General features: G+C 43.1%; 1 protein-coding gene across 7 annotated transcripts in view; it reads left to right on the top strand.

Annotated features, from left to right (window-relative positions):
* The window catches only part of LOC106571288 (3',5'-cyclic-AMP phosphodiesterase 4D), a 383,631-nt gene that overhangs the window by 320,610 nt on the left and 39,612 nt on the right, over positions 1-23,409 (top strand). For 5 of the 7 annotated variants that reach the window (XM_014144187.3, XM_014144236.3, XM_014144263.3 and 2 more), the window contains 6 exons: positions 1,892-2,083; positions 4,191-4,253; positions 13,302-13,338; positions 13,612-13,688; positions 13,808-13,860; positions 21,735-21,847. In XM_014144187.3, coding sequence (XP_013999662.1) covers positions 1,892-2,083; positions 4,191-4,253; positions 13,302-13,338; positions 13,612-13,688; positions 13,808-13,860; positions 21,735-21,847 — 535 coding nt within the window. The remainder of the gene's footprint in view (positions 1-1,891; positions 2,084-4,190; positions 4,254-13,301; positions 13,339-13,611; positions 13,689-13,807; positions 13,861-21,734; positions 21,848-23,409) is intronic. The other 2 variants (XM_014144196.3, XM_045693567.2) reach the window with 1 other exon arrangement.

Below are 23,409 nucleotides of genomic sequence, written 5' to 3'. Positions count from 1 at the left end.
GGTAGTTCTACAGAGACTATACGCAGGTAGTTCTACAGAGGATATATGCAGGTAGTTCTACAGAGGATATACTCAGGTAGTTCTACAGAGGATATAGTCAGGTAGTTCTACAGAGGATATAGTCAGGTAGTTCTACAGAGGATATAGTCAGGTAGTTCTACAGAGACTATACGCAGGTAGTTCTACAGAGACTATACGCAGGTAGTTCTACAGAGACTATACGCAGGTAGTTCTACAGAGTATATACGCAGGTAGTTCTACAGAGGATATAGTCAGGTAGTTCTACAGAGACTATACGCAGGTAGTTCTACAGAGGATATACTCAGGTAGTTCTACAGAGGATATAGTCAGGTAGTTCTACAGAGGATATAGTCAGGTAGTTCTACAGAGACTATACGCAGGTAGTTCTACAGAGGATATACGCAGGTAGTTCTACAGAGGATATACGCAGGTAGTTCTACAGAGGATATACGCAGGTAGTTCTACAGAGACTAAACGCAGGTAGTTCTACAGAGACTAAACGCAGGTAGTTCTACAGAGACTATACGCAGGTAGTTCTACAGAGGATATACGCAGGTAGTTCTACAGAGACTATACGCAGGTAGTTCTACAGAGGATATACGCAGGTAGTTCTACAGAGACTATACGCAGGTAGTTCTACAGAGACTATACGCAGGTAGTTCTACAGAGACTATACGCAGGTAGTTCTACAGAGACTATACGCAGGTAGTTCTACAGAGGATATATGCAGGTAGTTCTCCAGAGGATATAGTCAGGTAGTTCTACAGAGGATATAGTCAGGTAGTTCTACAGAGGATATAGTCAGGTAGTTCTACAGAGACTATACTCAAGTAGTTCTACAGAGGATATAGTCAGGTAGTTCTACAGAGACTATACTCAGGTAGTTCTACAGAGGATATAGTCAGGTAGTTCTACAGAGGATATAGTCAGGTAGTTCTACAGAGGACTATATTCTCTGTAGAACTACCTGACTATATCCTCTGTAGAACTACCTGATTGTATCCTCTGTAGAACTACCTGACTTGATCCTCTATAGAACTACCTGACTATATCCTCTGTAGAACTACCTGACTATATCCTCTGTAGAACTACCTGAGTATAGTCTCTGTAGATCTACCTGAGTACTACTGTAAGTTGCTCTGGATAAGAGCGTCTGCTAAATGACTAAAATGTAAATGTCAATATAGTCAGGTAGTTCTACAGAGGATATAGTCAGGTAGTTCTACAGAGGATATAGTCAGGTAGTTCTACAGCTATAGTCAGGTAGTTCTACAGAGGATATAGTCAGGTAGTTCTACAAAGGATATAGTCAGGTAGTTCTACAGAGACTATACTCAGGTAGTTCTACAGAAGATATAGTCAGGTAGTTCTACAGAGACTATACTCAGGTAGTTCTCCAGAGGATATAGTCATATAGTCAGGTAGTTCTACAGAGGATATAGTCAGGTAGTTCTACAGAGGATATAGTCAGGTAGTTCTACAGAGGATATAGTCAGGTAGTTCTACAGAGGATATAGTCAGGTAGTTCTACAGAGGATATAGTCAGGTAGTTCTACAGAGGATATAGTCAGGTAGTTCTACAGAGGATATAGTCAGGTAGTTCTACAGAGGATATAGTCAGGTAGTTCTACAGAGGATATAGTCAGGTAGTTCTACAGAGGATATAGTCAGGTAGATCTACCGAGACTATACTCACGTGGTTCAATAAGGAACTTTTACCTCTGGGGGTGCTCTCCAGAAATACTGTCCATAAATGACCTCATTGGGCAAAAATGGGTACATCTTCCAACGCTATTGAGCAAAAGCATATTTTTGGACTGTGAATGTGAACACCTCTCTTCTAACATTTAATCTGTCTGTCTCTCCGTAGCTTCGATGTGGACAATGGCACATCATCGGGACGCAGCCCCCTGGACCCCATGGCCAGTCCAGGGTCAGGGCTCATCCTGCAGGCCAACTTTGTCCACAGTCAGCGGAGAGAGTCCTTCCTATATCGCTCGGACTCGGACTACGACCTGTCACCCAAGTCCATGTCCAGAAACTCCTCCATCGCCAGTGACATGTGAGCGCAAATCTTACATATCTCTTGTACTTCTTCTCCCTTTCTAAACCATTGTTGATTGTGACTTTCTCTAATAATACACATTATAACCATTAAACTGATCATCTTACCTGGCGAATTTATTTTGGCTAGCTAATGAGCTAACGAACTAACCATTGACATCCCTAATCTGAACAATTGTTCTAAAGATGTTAAAACAAGCATGTGTTTCCATCAGGAGAATATACATTGTGTTATGTTATGGTAAGTCAAAGAGTGGTCTTTAACAGTGATTGAAACTAAATGAAATGATCGATATGAAATTTTAAATTGAAAGCGAAGGTGGATTTGGTGCCACCTAAACATGACTTGAATGTTATGTTCCATTTTGTCTCCCAGAGAGTTTGTTGAGATCAGGTCAGGTCGAAAGTATTGGAAAATATTCACTACTAAACTACCCAGAAGTAATGAGCCTGTTATTCAGCTGCCTCGATAGTAAATCACTCATCGGCCCGCCAATATGTACCAAGTAGGTGACCTGTGGCTGAATTTTCCATACAAATGTAATACAAACTTACCCCTCCCAAGTTCAAATATGTGTAAGAATCTATTATTGAATGGCTAAAAATAATGATCCTCCAAATGGGACTTTTGTGGCCTGTAATCTGGACTAGCGACTTTCATCTGAAGTAGTACATCTCATACGAGACACTTTTCCCAGGAAGTATCATGAGTCTGTTCCCACTAGTCATCATGGTATTTAAACAGACATTACAGACCAGGGCACCAGGCTCTCTCTCTGTCTTCTACACAGCATGACTTTGACCTTGTTGACCTCGGCACATAATCAGTCATTGCAATAAATGACACTGAATATGCCCTCTGGACTCATAGACTGTGTTTACACAGGTAGCACAATTCTGATATTTGGCCCAATTGACTGGCAAAATAGTTGATCTGCTTGGTCAAAAGACTAATTAGTGGTAAATAAAATATCAGAATTGGTCTGACTGTGTAAACATAGCTATAATATACTTTTGACTCAGTCACTCCTCTTGAATCAGTGGGTTTCTTATGGGAAATTACATTGAGAAACTGTGGAGCCCCTGGAGCAGGGGAGTTAGCAACTCTGGTCCTGGTGTGCTGGAGGTACCTAAAGTTTTGCTTTAGACATGGAATACCATGTTGGTGAAATGTATCCAATTAAATTGATCAATTAATGGATTTTCTCAGTTGGTGAGGTAATTAGTAGAGACAGGTGTGGTGCCTGGTTAGAACGCAATCCTGCAGTACCGGAGGCACTCAGAACCAGGGTTGCCAACCCCTGTCCTTCTGTCGCTCCACATACAATGGGATCCTCCAGTTTTTCCCCTAGGATTTTTTTCAGCTATGAATATAGGGGAAACACTGAATCCTCAATTCCATCTCTTCTTCTCTCTCTCTCTCTCTCTCTCTCTCTCTCTCTCTCCTCCCCCCCCATTCATCTGCCCTATCTTTAATGCCCTATAAGTACATACCAGGATGTTGTCCTTCCATCAGGAGGATCGAACAGTAGACTGAAGTCATGTTGTCCTCTCTCTGTTGAGAGACAGACAGTGGACTGAAGTCATGTTGTCCTCTCTCTGTTGAGAGACAGACAGTGGACTGAAGTCATGTTGTCCTCTCTCTGTTGAGAGACAGACAGTGGACTGAAGTCATGTTGTCCTCTCTCTGTTGAGAGACAGACAGTGGACTGAGGTCATCCTTGCTTGTGTCTAAATATATGTATCCTACATGTTTGTCTTAACCTTCCACAGTGCTGCTCTCAATGTTGCCTTCTGTTTCTCAGTTCATTCCATATGAGGATGCACATTGGCTATTTATGTCACTGCATCCTCTTTGTGAAAGGTGACAGAGTACAAACTATGCTCCGTCTTCCTGACTCCTCTGTTGCACCGAGGTCTAACTCCGCTGGTGTCATACTGACCTTATTTAAGACCATCTGGACAGAAAGTCACTCATCAGACTATCTGACCTCCCAGCAGGCTAAACTGGGCAAAAGATGTTGAAATGACGCAAGACAGAGACCCTGAATGACACAACAAAACTGACTCGCTCAGTGTCCTCCATTTTGTGTTCTTATCGATAGGAATAACCACCTGCAGAGGCCAGGCCTGACCTCGCGACGGTCTGAGCCCGTCATTAGTGGAAAGTAAGTGAGGCCCTGCGGACGAACTCCAGTCGCTAACACTTAGTTTCACCCCTTCTTCATAAAGGCCAATGCACTGCCATGGTTATGACACAATCAGTACCATGTTCATTTTTGACACCTGACTATTGACAGTCGTAACACAAACTGTTGTTTAGGAAAACTAGCTATGTAATCCCAATGTTACCCAGCCTGTTTGTCAAGGACCCCAGCTGTTGCACATTTTTGGTCTATTCAAGAAAAAAACATATCTGATTCAGGTGTGCTAGTGTTATAGCTGAAAAAATGTGTAAAATAGCTTGGGGTCCCCAAGAACCGGTTTGGGAAAAACAAAGCTAGCCGGCTAGCTAGTTTGCTAGCTTTCCAATGCAACGTTGTTTTGGTGACAACGGCAAAAGCTCAGTTTTTATAAGAGGAGAGCTGTCGTGGCTCGTCTGCCACGTCAAAGGCTTGTTTAATGACGGTATCATTATGTCATGTTTTGTCATGTTATGACAGTGTTATGAAGGCCTTATGACGGAGGCGTCTGCTAAAGTGTTAGCCCCCACCACACACACTAACAGCACGCGCTGACCATGCTGTTACGGACGAATGCTGTGCCTGTCTCTGCCTTGCTGCTCACACCTCACATCACAGACCAACCACGTTAGACGCACGTGTATCCAATACATCCTCATCTTTAATGTGCAGAATGGTAAAAATAAAAATAAAAAATAAAAATTACCAGATTGAATGAGAATTCAGGAAATTTGTCTCCCTAAATTTGATTGACAATCACAGCCAGAGAGAGGCTGACGGTTTAGAGAGTTATAGACATGGTTTAGTATTCTGGGCATTAAAACCTCACCCCCCAAATCCTTCCCTAGTGGTGCACTCTGGTAGATCTTTCCACCCCTGTGGAAAATTGCAATGGAACATCCCAATGACATGGCATGAAGGGATGGATCAAAGTCTGGTTTATGGGTTTCGACTCGAGATTAGGCCTAGTCTCTGGGTCTCAGAACATTGTTGTCTCATCTAACATGTGTGATGCTTCATCTTTGTTTTACGAAGACTGCATGGCATGTAAAGAAGCAGTGTTAGAAACTTCCCCCTACTCCAACCCCATCCTGATCATTTGTTTACCACTTTCTCCATTTCCTCATTTAAACAGAGTTGAAGTCGTTGTAATAGTAGGCGTTTGGTAGCTCTGGTCCAGTGCGCCTTTCTCAACTATTCTACTAAGTAGTTGAGAAAGGCGCACTAACGCCCTGTACCAGAGCTAGGCGTTTTGATGCTTTTGTACACAGGACATTCATTCGTTCATTTATTCAGAATTCTTATAAATACATTAAGATGCAAGATACCTACAGATGTTAAACTCTGTTTTATTCTGACAAACATCCACAAAAGTGGAAAGTGTAGTCATCAGTCTGTCAGCAGATGGGGCTACATGTTACAGTAAATCTAAAGCCATTACATTATCAGAACCAAAACTACAATTGTGATGAGCACAAATGAATGAATGACGATACAATCTGCAAGACAAACTGAAATTGAGAAGGTGACTGTGGCTTTTCTACAAAATGAGCAACGGTCTTCAAAGGGGTTTTAATTTGTCTCGGAGGAGGCTCGTTTGCTCACTCACCGTAACTCGACACCCCCTTTATGCATAATGCAAAGGCCCATGGGAGCTCTGTCATGAGCTTCCACTATAATCCCACCCGATATGCAGAAAGGGAAGGAGGAGCGCTGTCAGGTGATGCCATCATAACATGTAACTGATATGTCTCCAGCGGCCTGAAGGAGTTGAGGATGGACGACCTAAAAGTGATTCGGCACTTTCAACATAGCCCGTTGCCAGTGTGTTGTTGCTTCATAGCCAATTCGCCATTGTTGAAAATGATCTATCCTTGTCGATTGCTTGAACAGTCTGGCTACTACATCCAGGCTACTTTCAACTTCTTTTGCAATACTTACGAACAATTCCTGTTTAAGGGGGAAAAACATACTTTTATGCTGAATGAACACTTTGATAGTGATATTTAATTTGCAGTACGGGAGTCAAGAGCGTCAGGGGAGCTAAGTTTAGCCAGCTTTATTTGTAGCACATTCCATACTAGCCATGTCTGATAGCGGCGCGTGAGAGTGGCACTACGCTTCCCATGGTACGTCGACCTTTCTGTGTGTCAGTTGTGATAGGGCGCTCAGTTAACTAGCCATAACTTGCGCCTGCACACATATACACACACTCAGACACACACACACACTCAACAGACTGCAAACCTCAGAAGCCAATATGAGACCACGAGCGACAAAAAACATTCGTGAAATGGGACTGTTCTTCAGCGAACCCAATGACTATCGAAGAGGGTGTGTTTCCTTTGGGAGGGACCTTCTGAGGCAGTGCTGTTTAGTCCTGGTCCTTGGGCCCTCCGGGGTTGTTCGAGCACTGTTGAATCAGATGTATTAGTGAAGGGCTAGAATAAAAACCTGCACACCCTGTCTAGATCTCCAGGACTGAAAGACACTGGTCCCTCTGTCTATTGGAAATGAGCTTATGCCTCCTACCCCTCTCTCCCTTGCCCTACTCTGCTTCTCCCTGCACTAATGCCCGCTTAAGAGCACTCCTTCCTGGAGTAGCTACCGAGAAGCTGCCACCCGACTCCTCCACTGTGTGTGGTTCCTCTGAGTACACTGGTATCCATGCATGGGACTGTTTCATTGTATTAGTGAGAGAATGCATGCATTCTGTGTTATGGGAATCCACTTCCAATTCAATGCATTGCAGCTTAACACATGCTTAACTGAACAAGTACTTGGCCAACCATTCATTTGTTTCTTAATGAAGTGCTAAGCTTTATAAAAGTTACACTTGTTTTGTTTCTGTTTTAATTTGTAAGTAGAGGGGATTCTATGCACCACACTTGAAGTTGAGAAACTTGTGGCGGGGGAAGATTCATCCTTCTCATCCGTTGTTGTTGAACAATTTGCTCAAAGTTTTTGTTTAAAAAAATCTGTAATATCTGCAGAAACTTAACTGTAAACAAGTCTTAATTAAAATGCTCATACGAGTCAATGAATAACCTTTTAGGCCAAAACTCTAGCTAAACTCAAACTTTAGCTCCACACAGCAGTAAGTAATACAACTATGCTAGTCTCAACTATCCTCATTCTCTAAGCAAGGGTCAATATGTCCAAGGCCAAAGACACATTTGGGGAAATCGATTGGTTCTCCCATGAAACAAACCCAAGTAACTCTGACGCCACTTCTGGGGCAATCAAGAGACAGTCAGGAGCTACTGAGGGGAGAGAGCAAAGGATAGAGAGTGAAAGAACTTGGCACAGAGGGTTAGAAACTGAAAGAGCTGAGAAAGAAAGAGGCAGGGAGAGAAGTATTAGGATAGAACAGATAGTTGAGAGATTGAGGGCTCTATTTTTGAGGTGTGTCCTTAAAAACATGCGCCAATATGCCAATTTCAGACAGCGCAACTAGGGATGTTTAAGACCGACCAAAAGCTGGTCTTAGCGGTTACTCAGTTGGTTACGGAATTCATTTTTACATCGGACACCCACACAGTAGCCATATGTAAATCACCAATGTTTTCTGAAAATATCACAAGCAGAAAACAGTCAACAAACGTTCCCCTTTTTTATTCATATCGGACATTATTTCTGTCCAGCTTCTCTGAAACGTTTGGACTCATTATGCCCATTGCATAAAAGGTGTCAGTGACTGTAAGAAGCCTGTGTCGGAACATCAAGTTATTAAAAAAACTGCTTATTGTTTTCCATTTATCATTTTGTCAAAGAATGCATTTTCCACTTTCCTCTGTTGGACCTGTCAAATCGCGGGAATTCCGATCGATGTCTGTGGTGCTGAATCCACTTGTAGGTTCGAGCCCGGGCTGTATCACAACCGGCTGTGATTGGGAGTCCCATAGGACTTGGCTTTGCCCAGCGTCGTCCGGGTTAGGGGAGGTTTTGGCCGATGAGGCTTTACATGGCTCATCGCACTCTAGTGATTCCTTGTGGTGGGCCGGGCGCTTGCAGGCTGACCCCGGTCGTCAGTTAAACAGTGTTTCCTCCAACACACTGGTGCGGCTGGCATCCGGGTTAAGCGGATGGGTGTTAAAACTTCTTATGGGCCGCGTCCCACCTGGCCAACATTCGGTGAAATTGCAGAGCGCCAAATTCAAAATACAGAAATAGTAAAATTAAACATTCATAAAAATACAAGTGTTATACATCGGCTTAAAGATTAATGTCTTGTTAATCCAGCCACTGCGTCAGATTTCAAAAAGGCTTTACGGCGAAAGCATACCATGCATACCAAAGCATACAAACATTTTACAACCAAGTAAATGAATTATAAAAGTCAGAAATAGCGATAAAATTAATCACTTACCTTTGATGATCTTCATATGGTTGCAGTCCCAAGAGTCCCAGCTACACAATAAATGTTTATTTTGTTCGATAAAGTCCCTCTTTATGTCCCAAAAACTCTGTTTTGTTGGCGCGTTTTGTTCAGTAATCCACTGGCTCAAAGGCGGTCACGACATGCAGAAGAATACATCCTAATAGTACCGGTAAAGTTCATCAAAACATGTCAAACGATGTTTATAATTAATCCTCAGGTTGTCTATTGTCTAAATAATCGATAATATTTCAACCGGACAATAGCGTCTTCAATAGAAAGGAAAAACAACGAATGGCGCGCAATCGGTCACGCGCTCAAAACAGCTCTGGTTCATTCTACAGTCCAGTTAGAAAATGGTCTCATTCTTCCTCATTTTTCAGAATACAAGCCTGAAACAATTTCTAAAGACTGTTGACATCTAGTGGAAGCAATAGGAACTGAAATCTGGGTCCTATCCCATTACATACTGTATAGGCATTCAATTGAAAAGTACCCACATCAAAAATATCCCACTTCCTGGATGGATTTTCCTCAGGTTTTTGCCTGCCATATCAGTTCTGTTATACTCACAGACATTATTTTAACAGTTTTGTAAACTTTAGAGTGTTTTCTATCCATTACTACCATGCATATGCATATCCTAGCTTCTGGGCCTGAGTAACAGGCAGTTTACATTGGGCACCTCATTCATTCAAAATACTGCCCCCTAACCAAGAGAGGTTAAGAAGCGTAGTTTGGCGAGTCATGTTTCGGAGGACGCATGACTCGACCTTCGCCGCCGAGTTGCAGTGATGAGACAAGATCGAACTTGCTGAGGAAAAGGGGGAACAAAAACAGCAACAAAAAAAAAAGCATGTGTTTGTTTGTTTACTTTGAACTACAGTTTGTTTTCACTCCAGTCACTACGGGCCATATCAATGCCGATGGAAAGCTATAACTATATATATATATATATATATATATATATATATATATATATATGTATGTATGTATATATATATATATATATATATATATATGTTTGGGAGCAGTAGCAGTGAGTGGACATTTCTCCTTTCTCTTTATATTGGATCTTTTTCCAGCTCCTGTGAAAGTTTGGATGTGTGTAAAACCTTCCATAGTCTTACGTATTATACGCCCACTGGGAGCAATTATGGTTCCTGTAACTGTATTTAGACATAGCCTGTTTAAAACAAGTGGTTGTTTTGTTTTATTAGAATTTGATACAATTTATTCACTGTCTTTTTAAGTCTCATCAATAGTGAATGTAATCCTACTTATCGACAACGTTTGGCTTGTCCGTGGCTCAGACATAATGCATTTTACAGTAGGCCTAAATCAGTGCAAATGCTATGTTTACAATATATTTCGATATTGAAGCCATGCAATTACTGTTCATAAACATGTTCAACATATTTAGCAAATATAGGATAGGCCTACATTTTGTTTCTGTAGGCAATATTTAACAAACTGCGTTATAACGGACTAACATTTCATGCAATATATAAAAGACTGTAAATACACAACCTGAAGCAACCACATATTTAGCCATGGAGCACGTTCTAATTGGCCAGCGAGGGGTCAAGCCTCTACACATCTTCAACTTATTTATTCTTCAAAATCCAGCCCTTTCTCGCCATCGCCACCTACTGCGCCCATAATTCTGGTTGTGAAAATAGCAAAAATATTCCTGACACACCCCCGAACCTTCTGCGCTACTGACAGTGCTAAGATTTACCATTGAGTTAGGTTTGTTCAAATAGAGCCCCGGTTGTGTTAAACAGAAACCAATAGGAATGAGAGAGAAGGGTACTAAGATATCCATTGTGGACACCAACAGTGGGTAGAAAAACTTGGGGGAATAGTGACAGAGTGGAAGAGATACAGTAGAAAGCGAGGGAGTAGCAACATGGAGGGAGACAGATGAGGCCATAGAAAGCAATGACTGTGAGAGAGAATAGCTTTCTTAGCGGCTGTAACTGTCCTTGTCTCTCTGTCAGCGGATGTATTTAGACCTGACCTTTGGGAGAGTACACGTCCTTCATTGCCTAAGAGTTTCACAGCTCCTCCATATGGACAGACAGTCAGTAGTTGTCAACAACAGAATGGGACAAGTGCCGAAACTCTGGCAAGATCTCTCCAACTAACACTCCAGCTAATAAAACGTGTTATTATATGGAGGGTTACAGACCAGTTAACTAATGCCTAAGACCCCTAGACTTAGCGAGTGCAACAATATTAATAGGCTAGTTAATCGGTTTTGTAACACATGGATTGAGGAATTTAAAAGTAAGGTCATTAACAGATAGATTCAGTGCAAAAGGGTATAGCGGGACAACTTCTGATGAAACTGGAGGGCGCACAATTCAAATAAATAATCATAAAAATTATAAATATTAAACATTTAGGTACATACAAGTGTCTTATATCGGTTGAAAGCTTAGATTCTTGTTAGTCTAACTGCACTGTCCAATTTACAGTAGCTATTACAGCGAAAGCATGCCATGCGATTGTTTGAGGACAGTGCCCCATATAAAAATATTTTTCCTCCGGCACAGGTTTCATAAATTCACAAATAGCGAATAAATATTCACTTACTTTTTGAAAATCTTCCTCTGATTTGTCATCCAAAGGGTCCCAGCTATAACATGTAGTGTTGTTTTGTTAGATAAAATCCTTCTTTATATCCCAAAAAGTCTGTTTAGTTGGCGCCATCGATTTGAGTAATCCACTCGTTCAACATGCAGAGAAAGGAATCCGAAAAACGTTGTTTCAACAAGTCAAAATACGTTTCTATTTACTTCTCAGATACCCTAAAATGTAATCAAACTATAATATTTCTTACGGAAAGAACTATGTTCAATAGGAAACCGATTTTTGCAGGTGCGTCCTTTCTTCATAGTGCGCGCAAACACGAATTTCCAAGACTGTGTCCCTGTACTAAAACGGATGTTTCTTATTCGTTTTGGAAGTTACAAGCCTGAAACCTTGAACATAGACTTCTGAAACCCTGTGGAAGCCATAGGAATTGCATCCTGGGAGCTATAATTGAGTGTGCCCTTATACTTGCCATTGTAAGAGCATGGTCTCTCTCAAAAAAGAAATTCTGGTTGGTGTTTCTTGGATTTTCTCCTACCATATCTATTGTGTTATATTCTCCTACATTATTTTAACATTTCTACAAACGTAAAAGTGTTTTATTTCTAATGGTACCAATTATATGCATATCCTGGCTTCAGGGCCTGAGCAACAGGCAGTTTACTTCGGGCACGTCATTCAGGCAGAAATTGAGAAAAAAGGGGCCAAGCCTTATTTTATTTCATAGTTGATTGTGCTTCAAACACACCTATATGTATCGGCACATGATGGCACAGCAACAGAACACCTAAGTCAAGATGTCTGCATTCAGGCTGCATCAACCGTCCTGCTCGCTCTTTCCCCACACATCTGATACTTCTGCATTCACTGGTGCAAAAGGATGACTACTTTCATTAAACTCATGATTTGAATCTTTGTTTGACACAGTGTGCTTTTCCCCCTGCCTTGCTGTGCCTTGTCACACAGACAAACCCTATATTCCAATACAATACAACTACATTTAATATATTTAAAAAATCATAAATATCCTGGCCAGGTTATTAGGTACACCCATCTTGCCTCCAGAACAGCCTGAATTCTTCAGGGCACGCATTACACTACAAAGTGTTGGAAACCTTTGTTACTCAATTGGTATCAAGGGACCTAACGTGTTCCAGTAAAACATTCCACACACCAGTACACCAGCCTGTACCGTTGACACCAGGCAGGATGGGTCCATAGACTGATGTTACTTACGCCAAATCCTGACTGAGCATGATGCGACAGGAACCGAGAGTTATGAGATCAGGAGATGTTTTTCTACTCCTCAACTTTCCAGTGTTGGTGATCGCGTGCCCACTGGAGACGCTTCTTCTTGTTTTTAGCTGATAGGAGTAGAACCTGGTGTGGTCGTCTGCTGCAATAGCCCGTCCATGACAAGGATTGACGAGTTGTGCGTTCTGAAATGTCGCTCTGCACACCACTGTTGTACTACGCCGTTATCTGTCTGTTGCGGCCCGCCTGTTGGCTTGCACGATTCTTGTCATTCTCCTTCGACCTCTCATCAACGAGCTGACTGGATGTTTTTTGTTTGTCGCACCATTATCAGTAAACCCTAGACAATGTTGTACGTGAAAAGTCCAGGAGGGCGGCCGTTTCTGAATTACTGGATCCGGCGCGCCTGACACCGACGATCATACCACACTCAAAGTCACACAGGTCACTCGTTTTGCCCATTCTAACGTTCAATCTAACAGTAACTGAATACCTCGATACCTGTCTGCCTGCTTTATATAACAAGCCACGGCCACGTGACTCACTGCCTGTAGGAGCAATTCATTTTTGTGAACGGGGTGGTGTACCTAATAAACTGTCCAGGTAAGTGTATATTGTATATATATTTTTTCTATCTCCGTATATGGTTAATCTGTGTTGACAAATGCATGTGATATCTTAACATGAATTTGATTTTCCTCACATTTCTTTTTCCAATGAGATAGGAGGACCGGGATGTGTATGCTTTCACATTGTAAATACACCATCTTCCTCTTCCTCCTCCTCTTCCTCTCTTACAGCCATGGCGACGACTTGATAGTCACACCATTTGCACAGGTCAGTGCCCATGTGCTCCACTTTCACTTTTGCCCCAGTGGGCAAAACTGGTTAAAATAACATCATTAAACCATATAGCAAGTTTTGCCTGCTGGGTAAACCTTTATAATTTTTTGGGACCTGACTCTTACCTCAGTACAAGTTGCTTCAGATAATGTCGGAGGCCAACATGTTTTTGGTACACTTAGAAATTGTTTATAAATGAAGGACATTATTGCTGTTGACATGATGTCACAGTGTCTGATGTGTTCCGCTGTACCCCACCCCGTGTAGGTACTGGCTAGTTTGAGAACGGTACGGAATAACTTTGCTGCACTAACCAACTTGCAACAAGACAGAGCCTCAAACAAGTGAGTATATTCATTGTAGTGTATTGCTAAAATGTATGAGTGAGAGAGAGGGGGTGTGAGACAGAGAGAGTCAGACATCCCTGATCAAACCCTTATTTCTCTGTGGCTACCTTTAACAGGCGGTCCCCTATGTGTAACCAACAACCACCCATCACCAAGTCCTCTTTCTCAGGTAAGATCAAACACACACACGTGAACTGATATGACAGTGGACCTCTTTCTGTGAACTGACAGTTGCTTTCTTTCACATGAAGATCCTGAGTGAATTATTTCAATCACAAGTGCAATGTAGTGAGTTGAATTGACTTCAACCATTTTCCTCCGTGGGCATCATAGGTAATCTACAAATGTCTTCCAGCGGGCATTGCAGTAGCATATTCAATACATTTGTGTTGTCCAGTAAAATCAGGAAATAAGTTTGGTTACAGAAGGACTCCACTTCCCAGTTTTCTGAGTAAAACTTATGTGCATGGACTTAGATGTGTTTGGAATGACCATTTTGAACATGGGTTGGACATTAATCCTCTGAAGTGTTTGTATGTGGGAACATTTGCTATTGAGCCGTGCCAGAGGACAACGTTTTGGTTGGCCAGGGTCGTGTTCATAAGAGCACGCGACGGAAAACAGGAAATTAGCATTTCCTATCAGATAAGTCCAGGTAGTCGCTTCTTGTTTACGTCAGTTTTATTCTGTTTGGTGCCTAATGAACAAGACCCAGTCTTGTGCTCCCTGTCATATGACAAACCAACATCTGGCTCAGTTCTGATAGTGTTACGCAAGCCTCTAGGAAGAGGGAACGGAACACCCTGCTACAACTCAACTCCCCTTGCAGTGAAAGAGGTATGGGACTGTAGGTGCGAGTAAGGATGACAAAGGCAGAGAATTACCATTTACAGGGAATTTATTCCATCACACGGTAAATTTGGGGAAAAGGGGCTGGACAGAACCAAAGCAAAGAAAGTAAATATCAAAGCCCCCTCTCCTACCTTACCTGCCTGCCCACTACTTACCTAACTAGCACCACCTGGTGCAATAACCAAAATACAGGGGGTGGTCCGCCCAGGTCTTACCTAGTGTGCATAGACAGTGAATACTACGGGTTATGTATGCCCGCGGGCCTCTTGCCTAAGCACTCCCTAGGTGCCTTCCCCTTCCCCCCTGGGAACAAATGAAACAGAATTATCCAAATGTAATGAAACAAATAAGATTCAAAAACACAGTTCTATTAGCACACACATACCTCAAATCAGCGGCTACAAAAATACTTAACAAAACCTGTCTCTGAGCCACAACCAACACAGAATTAGCCATCAGCCTCCTCTCTCAGCCATCAGCCTCCTCTCTCAGCCATCATCTCCCCTGAGCAACAGAACACTGGCTTATTTTGCTTCAGAAGGAGTCTGTAATTGAAGGCAGCTGCGTCCTGACGAGGGGGCGGGATCAGCTCTCCACTCATCAATGGGGGCAGGCCAATCAGCTGCTTGGGGAGAATTTCAGGAAGCCATTTTCCTGAAACACACACTCACAAATACACAAACTACAACACAGAAACTGGGGAACGTAACATACAGTGCATCCTGCATTCCTTCCTTGCAATGATTACAGATCTGGATCTGGGAGGGTTGGATTGGTTAATAGGCTTTCACTTATCCAATCATGTCATGTCAACTAATACCTAGGTGTCTGGTTAGACTGTAAACTCTCCTTCCAGGCTCACATTAAGCATCTCCAATCCAAAATTAAATCTAGAATTGGCTCCCTATTTTGCAACAAAGCATCCTTCACTCATGCTGCCAAACATACCATTGTAAAACTGACTATCCTTGACTTCGGCGACATCATTTACAAAATAGCCTCGAACACTCTACTCAGCAACATGGATGTAGTCTATCACAGTGCCATCCGTTTTGTCACCAAAGCCCCATATACTACCCACCACTGCGACCTGTATGCTCTCGTTGGCTGGCCCTCGCTTAATATTCGTCGCCAAACCCACTGGCTCCAGGTTGTCTATAAGTCTTTGCTAGGTAAAGCCCCGCCTTATCTCAGCTCACTGGTCACCATAGCAACACCCACCCGTAGCACGCGCTCCAGCATGTATATTTCACTGGTCATCCCCAAAGACAATCCCTCCTTTGGCCGCTTTTCCTTCCAGTTCTCTGCTGCCAATGACTGGAATGAATTGCAAAAATCACTGAAGCTGGAGACTTATATCTCCCTCACTAACTTTAAGCATCAGCTGTCAGAGCAGCTTACCGATCATTGTACCTGTACACAGCCCATCTGTAAATAGCCCATCCAACTACCTCATCCCCATATTGTTATTTATTTTGCTCCTTTGCACCCCAGTATCTCTACTTGCACATTCATCTTCTGCACATCTATAACTCCAGTGTTTTATTGCGAAATTGTAATTATTTCGCCACTATGGCCTATTTATTGCCTTACTTCCCTAATCTTACTACTTTTGCACACACTGTATATAGCATTTTCTATTGTGTTATTGACTGTATGTTTGTTTATCCGATGTGTAAATCTGTGTTGTTTGTGTCGCACTGCTTTGCTTTATCTTGGCCAGGTTGCAGTTGTAAATGAGAACTTGTTCTCAACTGGCCTACCTGGTTAAATACAGGTGATAAAAAAAATATCTATGTATGGATCAGTTATAGTGCCATGGTATAAAGGAGAAAAGGAGGCATGTTTTAGGTGTTTGGGGACTGTAGTGACTTCTGGGGTGAATTGGTGAGTGATGATGGTGGTACTATTGGAGTTCCATGGTGAGTGACGGCGTTGGCACTGCAACAGCAGTACCAGATGTATACAGCAGAGGTAGACAAAGAGCATGTTTTACACATTGGTACCCTGTTGTGCTTTCTAAAGCATCTTTAAAGTTGATGATTCAAAGGACAGTAATACACTGGTCTTTAAGATTGGTATCTTGTCTTAACTCAGCTGTTTTTTCACTCCTGAATGACTGTAATACAGACTTCAGCTTGAATACCACTTTCCATGTTATTGTAGGGCTATCATGAAAATGATCCCACACTGGTGTCTAGCGTAGGTGACCGACACAGTGCTTGTGACGTTCTAAAGTTTGTGTGTGTGCGCGTGCATGCGTGTGTGTTTTGTACCTGTGCCATTTCCGTTGTTGCATAATGAAGTTGTATTGGATCTGTAAAAGAAGCCACTGGGAAAAGTAATGGTACCATTGTAGTCCATTAACCAGAATAATCAAGACCCAGCTGGATCCTTGGCACCCACTAACACTAATTGATTTGACTTGGTTATGTGGAGGAGGAGCTCTAGACTAGACTTCATGGCCAAAAGTTGTGAAGGCTCGCAAGCATCTCATTCCAAAATCATGGGCATTAACATGGAGTTGGTCCCCCCTTTGCTGCTATAACAGCCTCCACTCTTCTGGGAAGGCTTTCCACTAGATGTTGGAACATTGCTGCGCGAACTTGCTTCCATTCAGCTACAAGAGCATTAGTGAGGTTGGGCACTTATGTTGGGCAATTAGGCCTGGTTCACAGTCAGCGTTCCAATTCATCCCAAAGGTGTTAGATGGGGTTGAGTTCAGGGCTCTGTGCAGGCCAGTCAAGTTCTTCCACACCGATCTCGACAAACCATTTCTGTATGGACCTCACTTTTTGCATGGGGGCATTGTCATGCTGAAACAGGAAAGGGCCTTCCCCAAACTGTTGCCACAAAGTTGGAAACACAGAATCGTCTAGAATGTCATTGTATGCTGTAGTGTTGAGATTTCCATTCACTGGAACTAAGGGGCCCAGCCCAAACCATGAAAAACATCCCCAGAACATTATTTCTCCACCAAACTTTACAGTTGGCACTATGCATTCAGGCAGGTAGCGTTTCCTGCCATCCGCCAAACCCAGATTTGTCCGTTGGACTGCCAGATGGTGAAGTGTGATTAATTCACTCCAGAGAATGCATTTCCACTGCTCCAGAGTCCAATGGCAGCAAGCTTTACACCACTCCAGGCAACACGCATGGCAATTTTTTTAATATTAATTTATTTAACTATGCAAGTCAGTTAAAAACAAATTCTTATTTACAATGACGGCCTAGGAACAGTGGGTTAACTGCCTTGTTCGTGGGCAGAATGACAGATTTTTTACCTTGTCAGCTTGGGGATTCAATCTAGCGACCTTTTTGTTACTGGCCCAATGCTCTAACCACTAGGCTACCTGCCACCCCACAAGCCCTCTTAGGCTTGTGTGCAGCTGAAGCTCCTGACGAACAGTTCTTGGACTGAAGTTGCTTCCAGAGGCAGTTTGGAACTCGGTAGTCAGTGTTGCAACCGAGGACAAATTATTTTTACGATATATGCGCTTCAGCACTCGCCGGTCTCTTTCTGTGAGCTTGTGTAACCTACCACTTTGCGGCTGAGCCGTTGTTGTTCCGAGATGTTTCCACTTCACAATAACAAATCAAATCAGATGTATTTATGAATCCCTTTTTACATCAGCAGATGTAAACAGCACTTACAGTTGACCGGTGCAGCTCTAGCAGGGCATACATTTGACGAACTAACTTGTTGGAAAGGTGGCATCCTATGACTTGTGCGACGTTGAAAGTCACTGAGCTCTTCAGTAAGGCCATTCTACTGCCAGTGTTTGTCTATGGCGATTGCATGGCTGTGCTCAATTTTATACACCTGTCAGCAACAGGTGTGGCTGAAATAGCCGAATCCACTAATTTGAAGGGACGTCCACTTATATAGTGTTTATTTAGAAAAAAAAAAATTATTTCCAAGTATACTGAAAATATGTGACCATGTTGCCTAATAACATCAATGCTGAGGTTGGGATTAATTAATGTAAATGTGTCAATACTGGTGACCCCAAGACTTACTGTAAGTTTAATTAGATTCATAAAGAGAAATATTATTCTAAGTCAGATGTCTTCATGAATTCATCAGTTGATCATATGTCGCCTTATTCAATTACCATACCGCTGTTGTCTTCCATCAAACAAGGATGAAGACATGTATTTTTTAAATGTTATCAGCAATCTGAAAAGCAGTGGAAGTGTTCAATTTACGGGGCACATACATGTCCGTCCCCTATGGTAGTGTTTCCCAAACCTCTCCTAGACTACCCATACACAGTATTGGATCTCTTCCAGTACTGGCACACCTGATTCAACAGGTCAACTAATCAGTGATGTGCTACTACTGCAGTCTACATCAAATAAGGGATTGACTAGGGGAACTTTGGTAGAGATATCCCGAGCTAGCTTACTAACTAGTCCGTAAGCTAATTCTACCAAGCACCATTGTTTTGGTGACAATTGCTTGGGACTCCTGATCCTCAATAGCTCCGGTCCGGGGTTTAGCGTGAGCCCTTGCTGTTTCCCTGAGAGGGGCGGGCCCGGTGTGTCTCGCTGAGCAGAAGAAGAATGCCATTGACGTCAGAGGAGATGTTGTCAGCAAGGACAGAGGACCCCTGCTTCAAGAGGACCCCTGTTTTTAAGCTTCTGAAACCCCCAGCCCATCCACTGACTTTCTGCACAGCCATTTGAAGGACAGGGAGAGAGAGAGAGAGAGAGAGAGAGAGAGAGATGCTATTGACGTCAGAGGAGATGTTGCCAGCAAGGACAGAGGACCCCTGCTTCAAGATGACCCCAGTTTTTAAGCTTCTGAAACCCCCAAGCCCAGCCACTGACTTTCTGCACAGCCATTTGTGAGAGAGAAATAAATACATAGAAAATGGAAGAGAGATGAGGAGAATGAGGGGGGGAGAGAAACAAAGATGGTGATGGAGACGCAAGCAAAGGCTAAGAGAAATGGGGGGAGGGATCCAGAGAGAGATGCATTTTTGTTTTCTACTCTGTCTCTTTCTGATTGTAGCTCTGTCCTCCTCTCACTTCCTTACTCTTCCATTGTCCATCACATCCTATGAGTCACAGAGAGGCTACCCAAACACTGTGTATGCCCATGACATCACATCTACAAGCAGACACACACACACACACACACACACCTCACACACACACACACACACACACACACACCCCCGAACACAAGGTGCCATTCACAGAGTCAGCCTAGCATACTGTCACACCAGCATACTGTAACAACACCACCCTATGGGACTCCCAATCATGGCCAGATGTGATGCAGCCTAGATTCGACCCAGGTACTGCAGTGAGGCTTCTTGTACTGAGATGCAGTGTCTTAGACCACTGTGCCATTCGGGAGCCCCATAAGCAATATATATAGATACACAACTTAAAACAACTCAACACATAGCAGCATTAATATGTTTAGCAGCGTAACTACGCTCCACCACAAATCTTAGATTTAGAACATTTCCAGATGACTAGAGGGTTGTCTGCCCTAATCCAGGATTAGGTAAAAACACAGGGAATAAGAGGCTGAGCGGAAATACCCCTGCATCACTTCCTAATGAGGATTAATCATGAGGAGATTCAGCCTGACTGACTACTATTCATAATCCCGCTGGGGGAATACTCTCAGTGAGTGTCTGTGTGCTGCTTACGTGTTTGTGTTTGTCATCATGTTTTCTTTGTCTGTTTTTATAGTCAGAACCACAAGTCATATAGTCACATCACTGATCTAGAACATGATTGGATAGGTTAAATCATGGCTTAGTGATAACATCAAGGAAGGGAAGAAGGAAGGATGCGAAGTCTTCGAACAGGACATATCCATCAGCCTTAACCGTTAGATACTAACCTAACTACAGGTATAGGACCCGATTACACTAACTATACACCAACTTTAACCATTGGAGGGGGTTCAGTAGACATCTGACCCTGTATCAGTGGTTAGGGGCTCAGATCTGAACCTGTGACTCCAGTCCGGGTAGTCTGTTACTCCAGTCCGGCTCTTCTTGTGTGCTGAGCAGTGTTTTCACAGGAAGCAAGCGTTTTCAACTCATGCTTTTTGAGTCAGCCGTCCCTCCTATTGACGTGTTGCTTTAGCCACAGTCAGACCTGCTTGGATATTTCTCTCCATCTGTCTGACCGTCCATCTGTCTGTCAGAGCAGCGGTCATCGTCATTGTGTCATCGCTGCAGGGAGGACAGGGGATTTGAGACAGAAAATAAACTCATCCGTGGCTCTGTGTGTGTGTCTGTGGGCTACGAATGGGGTTCTCCGTCTTTAGAGGAGGTGGTGTGTGTTTGGAAGGGGGGTCTTGGCTTTGTCTTAGACTTCTCCTTTGTCGATGACTCCTCATCACGGTAGGCTGAGGAAGTTTTCCTGTTTTTCCTTCTGGATATCCCTGGGAAAAGTGTTGATCATGTAGAGATGTGTGAGACGGATTTTCCTGCTATCCCAAATCTGGGAATCCTCTGGGTTGGATAGAGCATAACTCTGTCCGGACCGTCGAAAGATTTGTGTGTAGGCGTCGGATTCCATGTGTGTTTTTTTGTTTTCAGCTCGTGGAGCATGGGGGCAGCTTTGCTGTGCTTTCCCATCAGGGCTTTTGCAAGGCTGGACTCGTTCTAGTGTGACACTGTGGAACTTCCCCTAGATGTTAGAACTGTGGATTCTAGAACTGTATGTTGTGGATTCTAAAACGTCTCACTCTGGATTGTAGAATGGTCCATTGTGGATACCAGAACTACACTGTGGAACTTTCTCTTCTTGGGATTCTAGAACTACTTCTACTGTAACTACTCTCTGGAGGACTGAGAGAGGGACAGAAGGGTGATTGTTGACACTTTCAGGGTTATGAAAGATACTTAGCTACAGCCAGAGACCATCTCAGAGACAAGTATTTTCCCCTGTTCAATATCTCTGTGGGGAAGCTATCATCACCGTAGACACTTTTTGCTCTTCAAGCCTCTCTAACCATGAAGAGTCACCTATGCATCCACTCTGGCAACCCGGGCATTGCACTCGTCTATGGCATCACCACCGACGAAACGCAAGAGATGACATCGCACACCCCTGTCAAACGCCTCAAAACTGACCACCACCACTCACCACCCCTACCTGTCCCCGTCCCCCTACCCCCTGTTCCCCTTTCCTCTGTCCCCTGTCCCCCCCCTCCAGAGGAGGCCTACCAGAAGCTGGCCACAGAGACGCTGGAGGAGCTGGACTGGTGCCTGGACCAGCTGGAGACCCTGCAGACCAGACACTCTGTCAGCGAGATGGCCTCCACCAAGGTAGGACCACTATCTACCTAATTATTACTACTAAGACTATCTAGACAATACTCCCGTAAGTCTTTGGGTGTCACGATCGTCGTTGTAATCATACTCAGACCAAGACGCATCGTGAGTGGCGTTCCACATCTTTATGAAATGAAACTCACAAAAAAACAATAAAGCGCAACGAACACATGACGCTATGGTGTGCTCACAGGCAACACCACATAAACAAGATCCCACAAAAACCAGTGGGGAAATGGCTGCCTAAATATGATCCCCAATCAGAGACAACGATAAACAGCTGTCACTGATTGGGAACCATACCAGGCCAACATAGAACTAGACAACCTAGATAGGAACACCCCCCCCCTAGTCACACCCGACCTAACCAAAATAGAGAATAAAAAAGGCTCTCTATGGTCAGGGCGTGACATTAGGTGAACTGCCATAGGTCTGTGGGCATGGCGTTGGGTAGTGGATTTGGTTTTGAGATAGCGCTTTACAGTAGACCTACAGGGTCTGGTCTATGTCTTAAAGTGGGATGGAGAGGAGAACACAGAGTGTGATCGTTAAGTGCCCAGTCATATCCCTCTCTTTGAGCCCAGTTAAACACTGAGCTATAAAGAACATCAGCACCATCATGAGATATACAACATAACACAACTACAGCCTAAGGTTATAACTCAAGTTAAAAATCTGACCGTTAAAAATATCCTGCATATCCTATATCCTGCATATCCTACTTTGGCATTGCCAAAGTCCTACAGAAAATAAGGCACGTGAGACAGATCTTTCAAAGTGTTTTGTTGGGGACACGTATATCCTGCAAATATCCTGCAATATCCTATATTTACATTTTAGTCATTTAGCAGACGCTCTTATCCAGAGCGACTTACAGTAGTGCATACATACATTTCATTTCATGCATTTTTTTTGTACTGGCCCCCCGTGGGAATCGGACCCACAACCCTGGCGTTGCACACACCATGCTGGCGTTGCAAACACCATGCTCTACCAACCAAGGTTATATGATATCACACCACCCATATGATATTACTACACCACCCATATTATATTACAACACCACCCATATGAGTTTACCAGACCACCCATATGATATTACACTACCCATATGATATCACACCACCCATATGATATTACTACACCACCCGTATGATATTACAACACAACCCATATGATATTACCTCACAACCCATATGATATTACTTAACCACTCATATAATATTACCTAACTACCCATATGATATTACTGTACCACCCATATGATATTACAGCACCACCCATATGATATTACAGCATCACCCATATGATATTACAGCATCACCCATATGATATTACTGTACCACCCATATGATATTACTGTACCACCCATATGATATTACCACACTCATATGATATTACAGCATCACCCATATGATATTACTGTACCACCCATATGATATTACTGTACCACCCATATGATATTACCCGACCACCCATATGATATTACTGTACCACCCATATGATATTACTACACCCCCATATGATATTACCCGACCACCCATATGATATTACTG

Source organism: Salmo salar, chromosome 01 (assembly GCF_965601325.2).
Source record: "Salmo salar chromosome 01, fSalSal1, whole genome shotgun sequence".
In the NCBI taxonomy this organism is placed as follows: Eukaryota; Metazoa; Chordata; class Actinopteri; order Salmoniformes; family Salmonidae; genus Salmo; species Salmo salar.
Note: the sequence above shows the minus strand (reverse complement) of the source record. Positions and strands in the feature narration are given on the sequence as shown.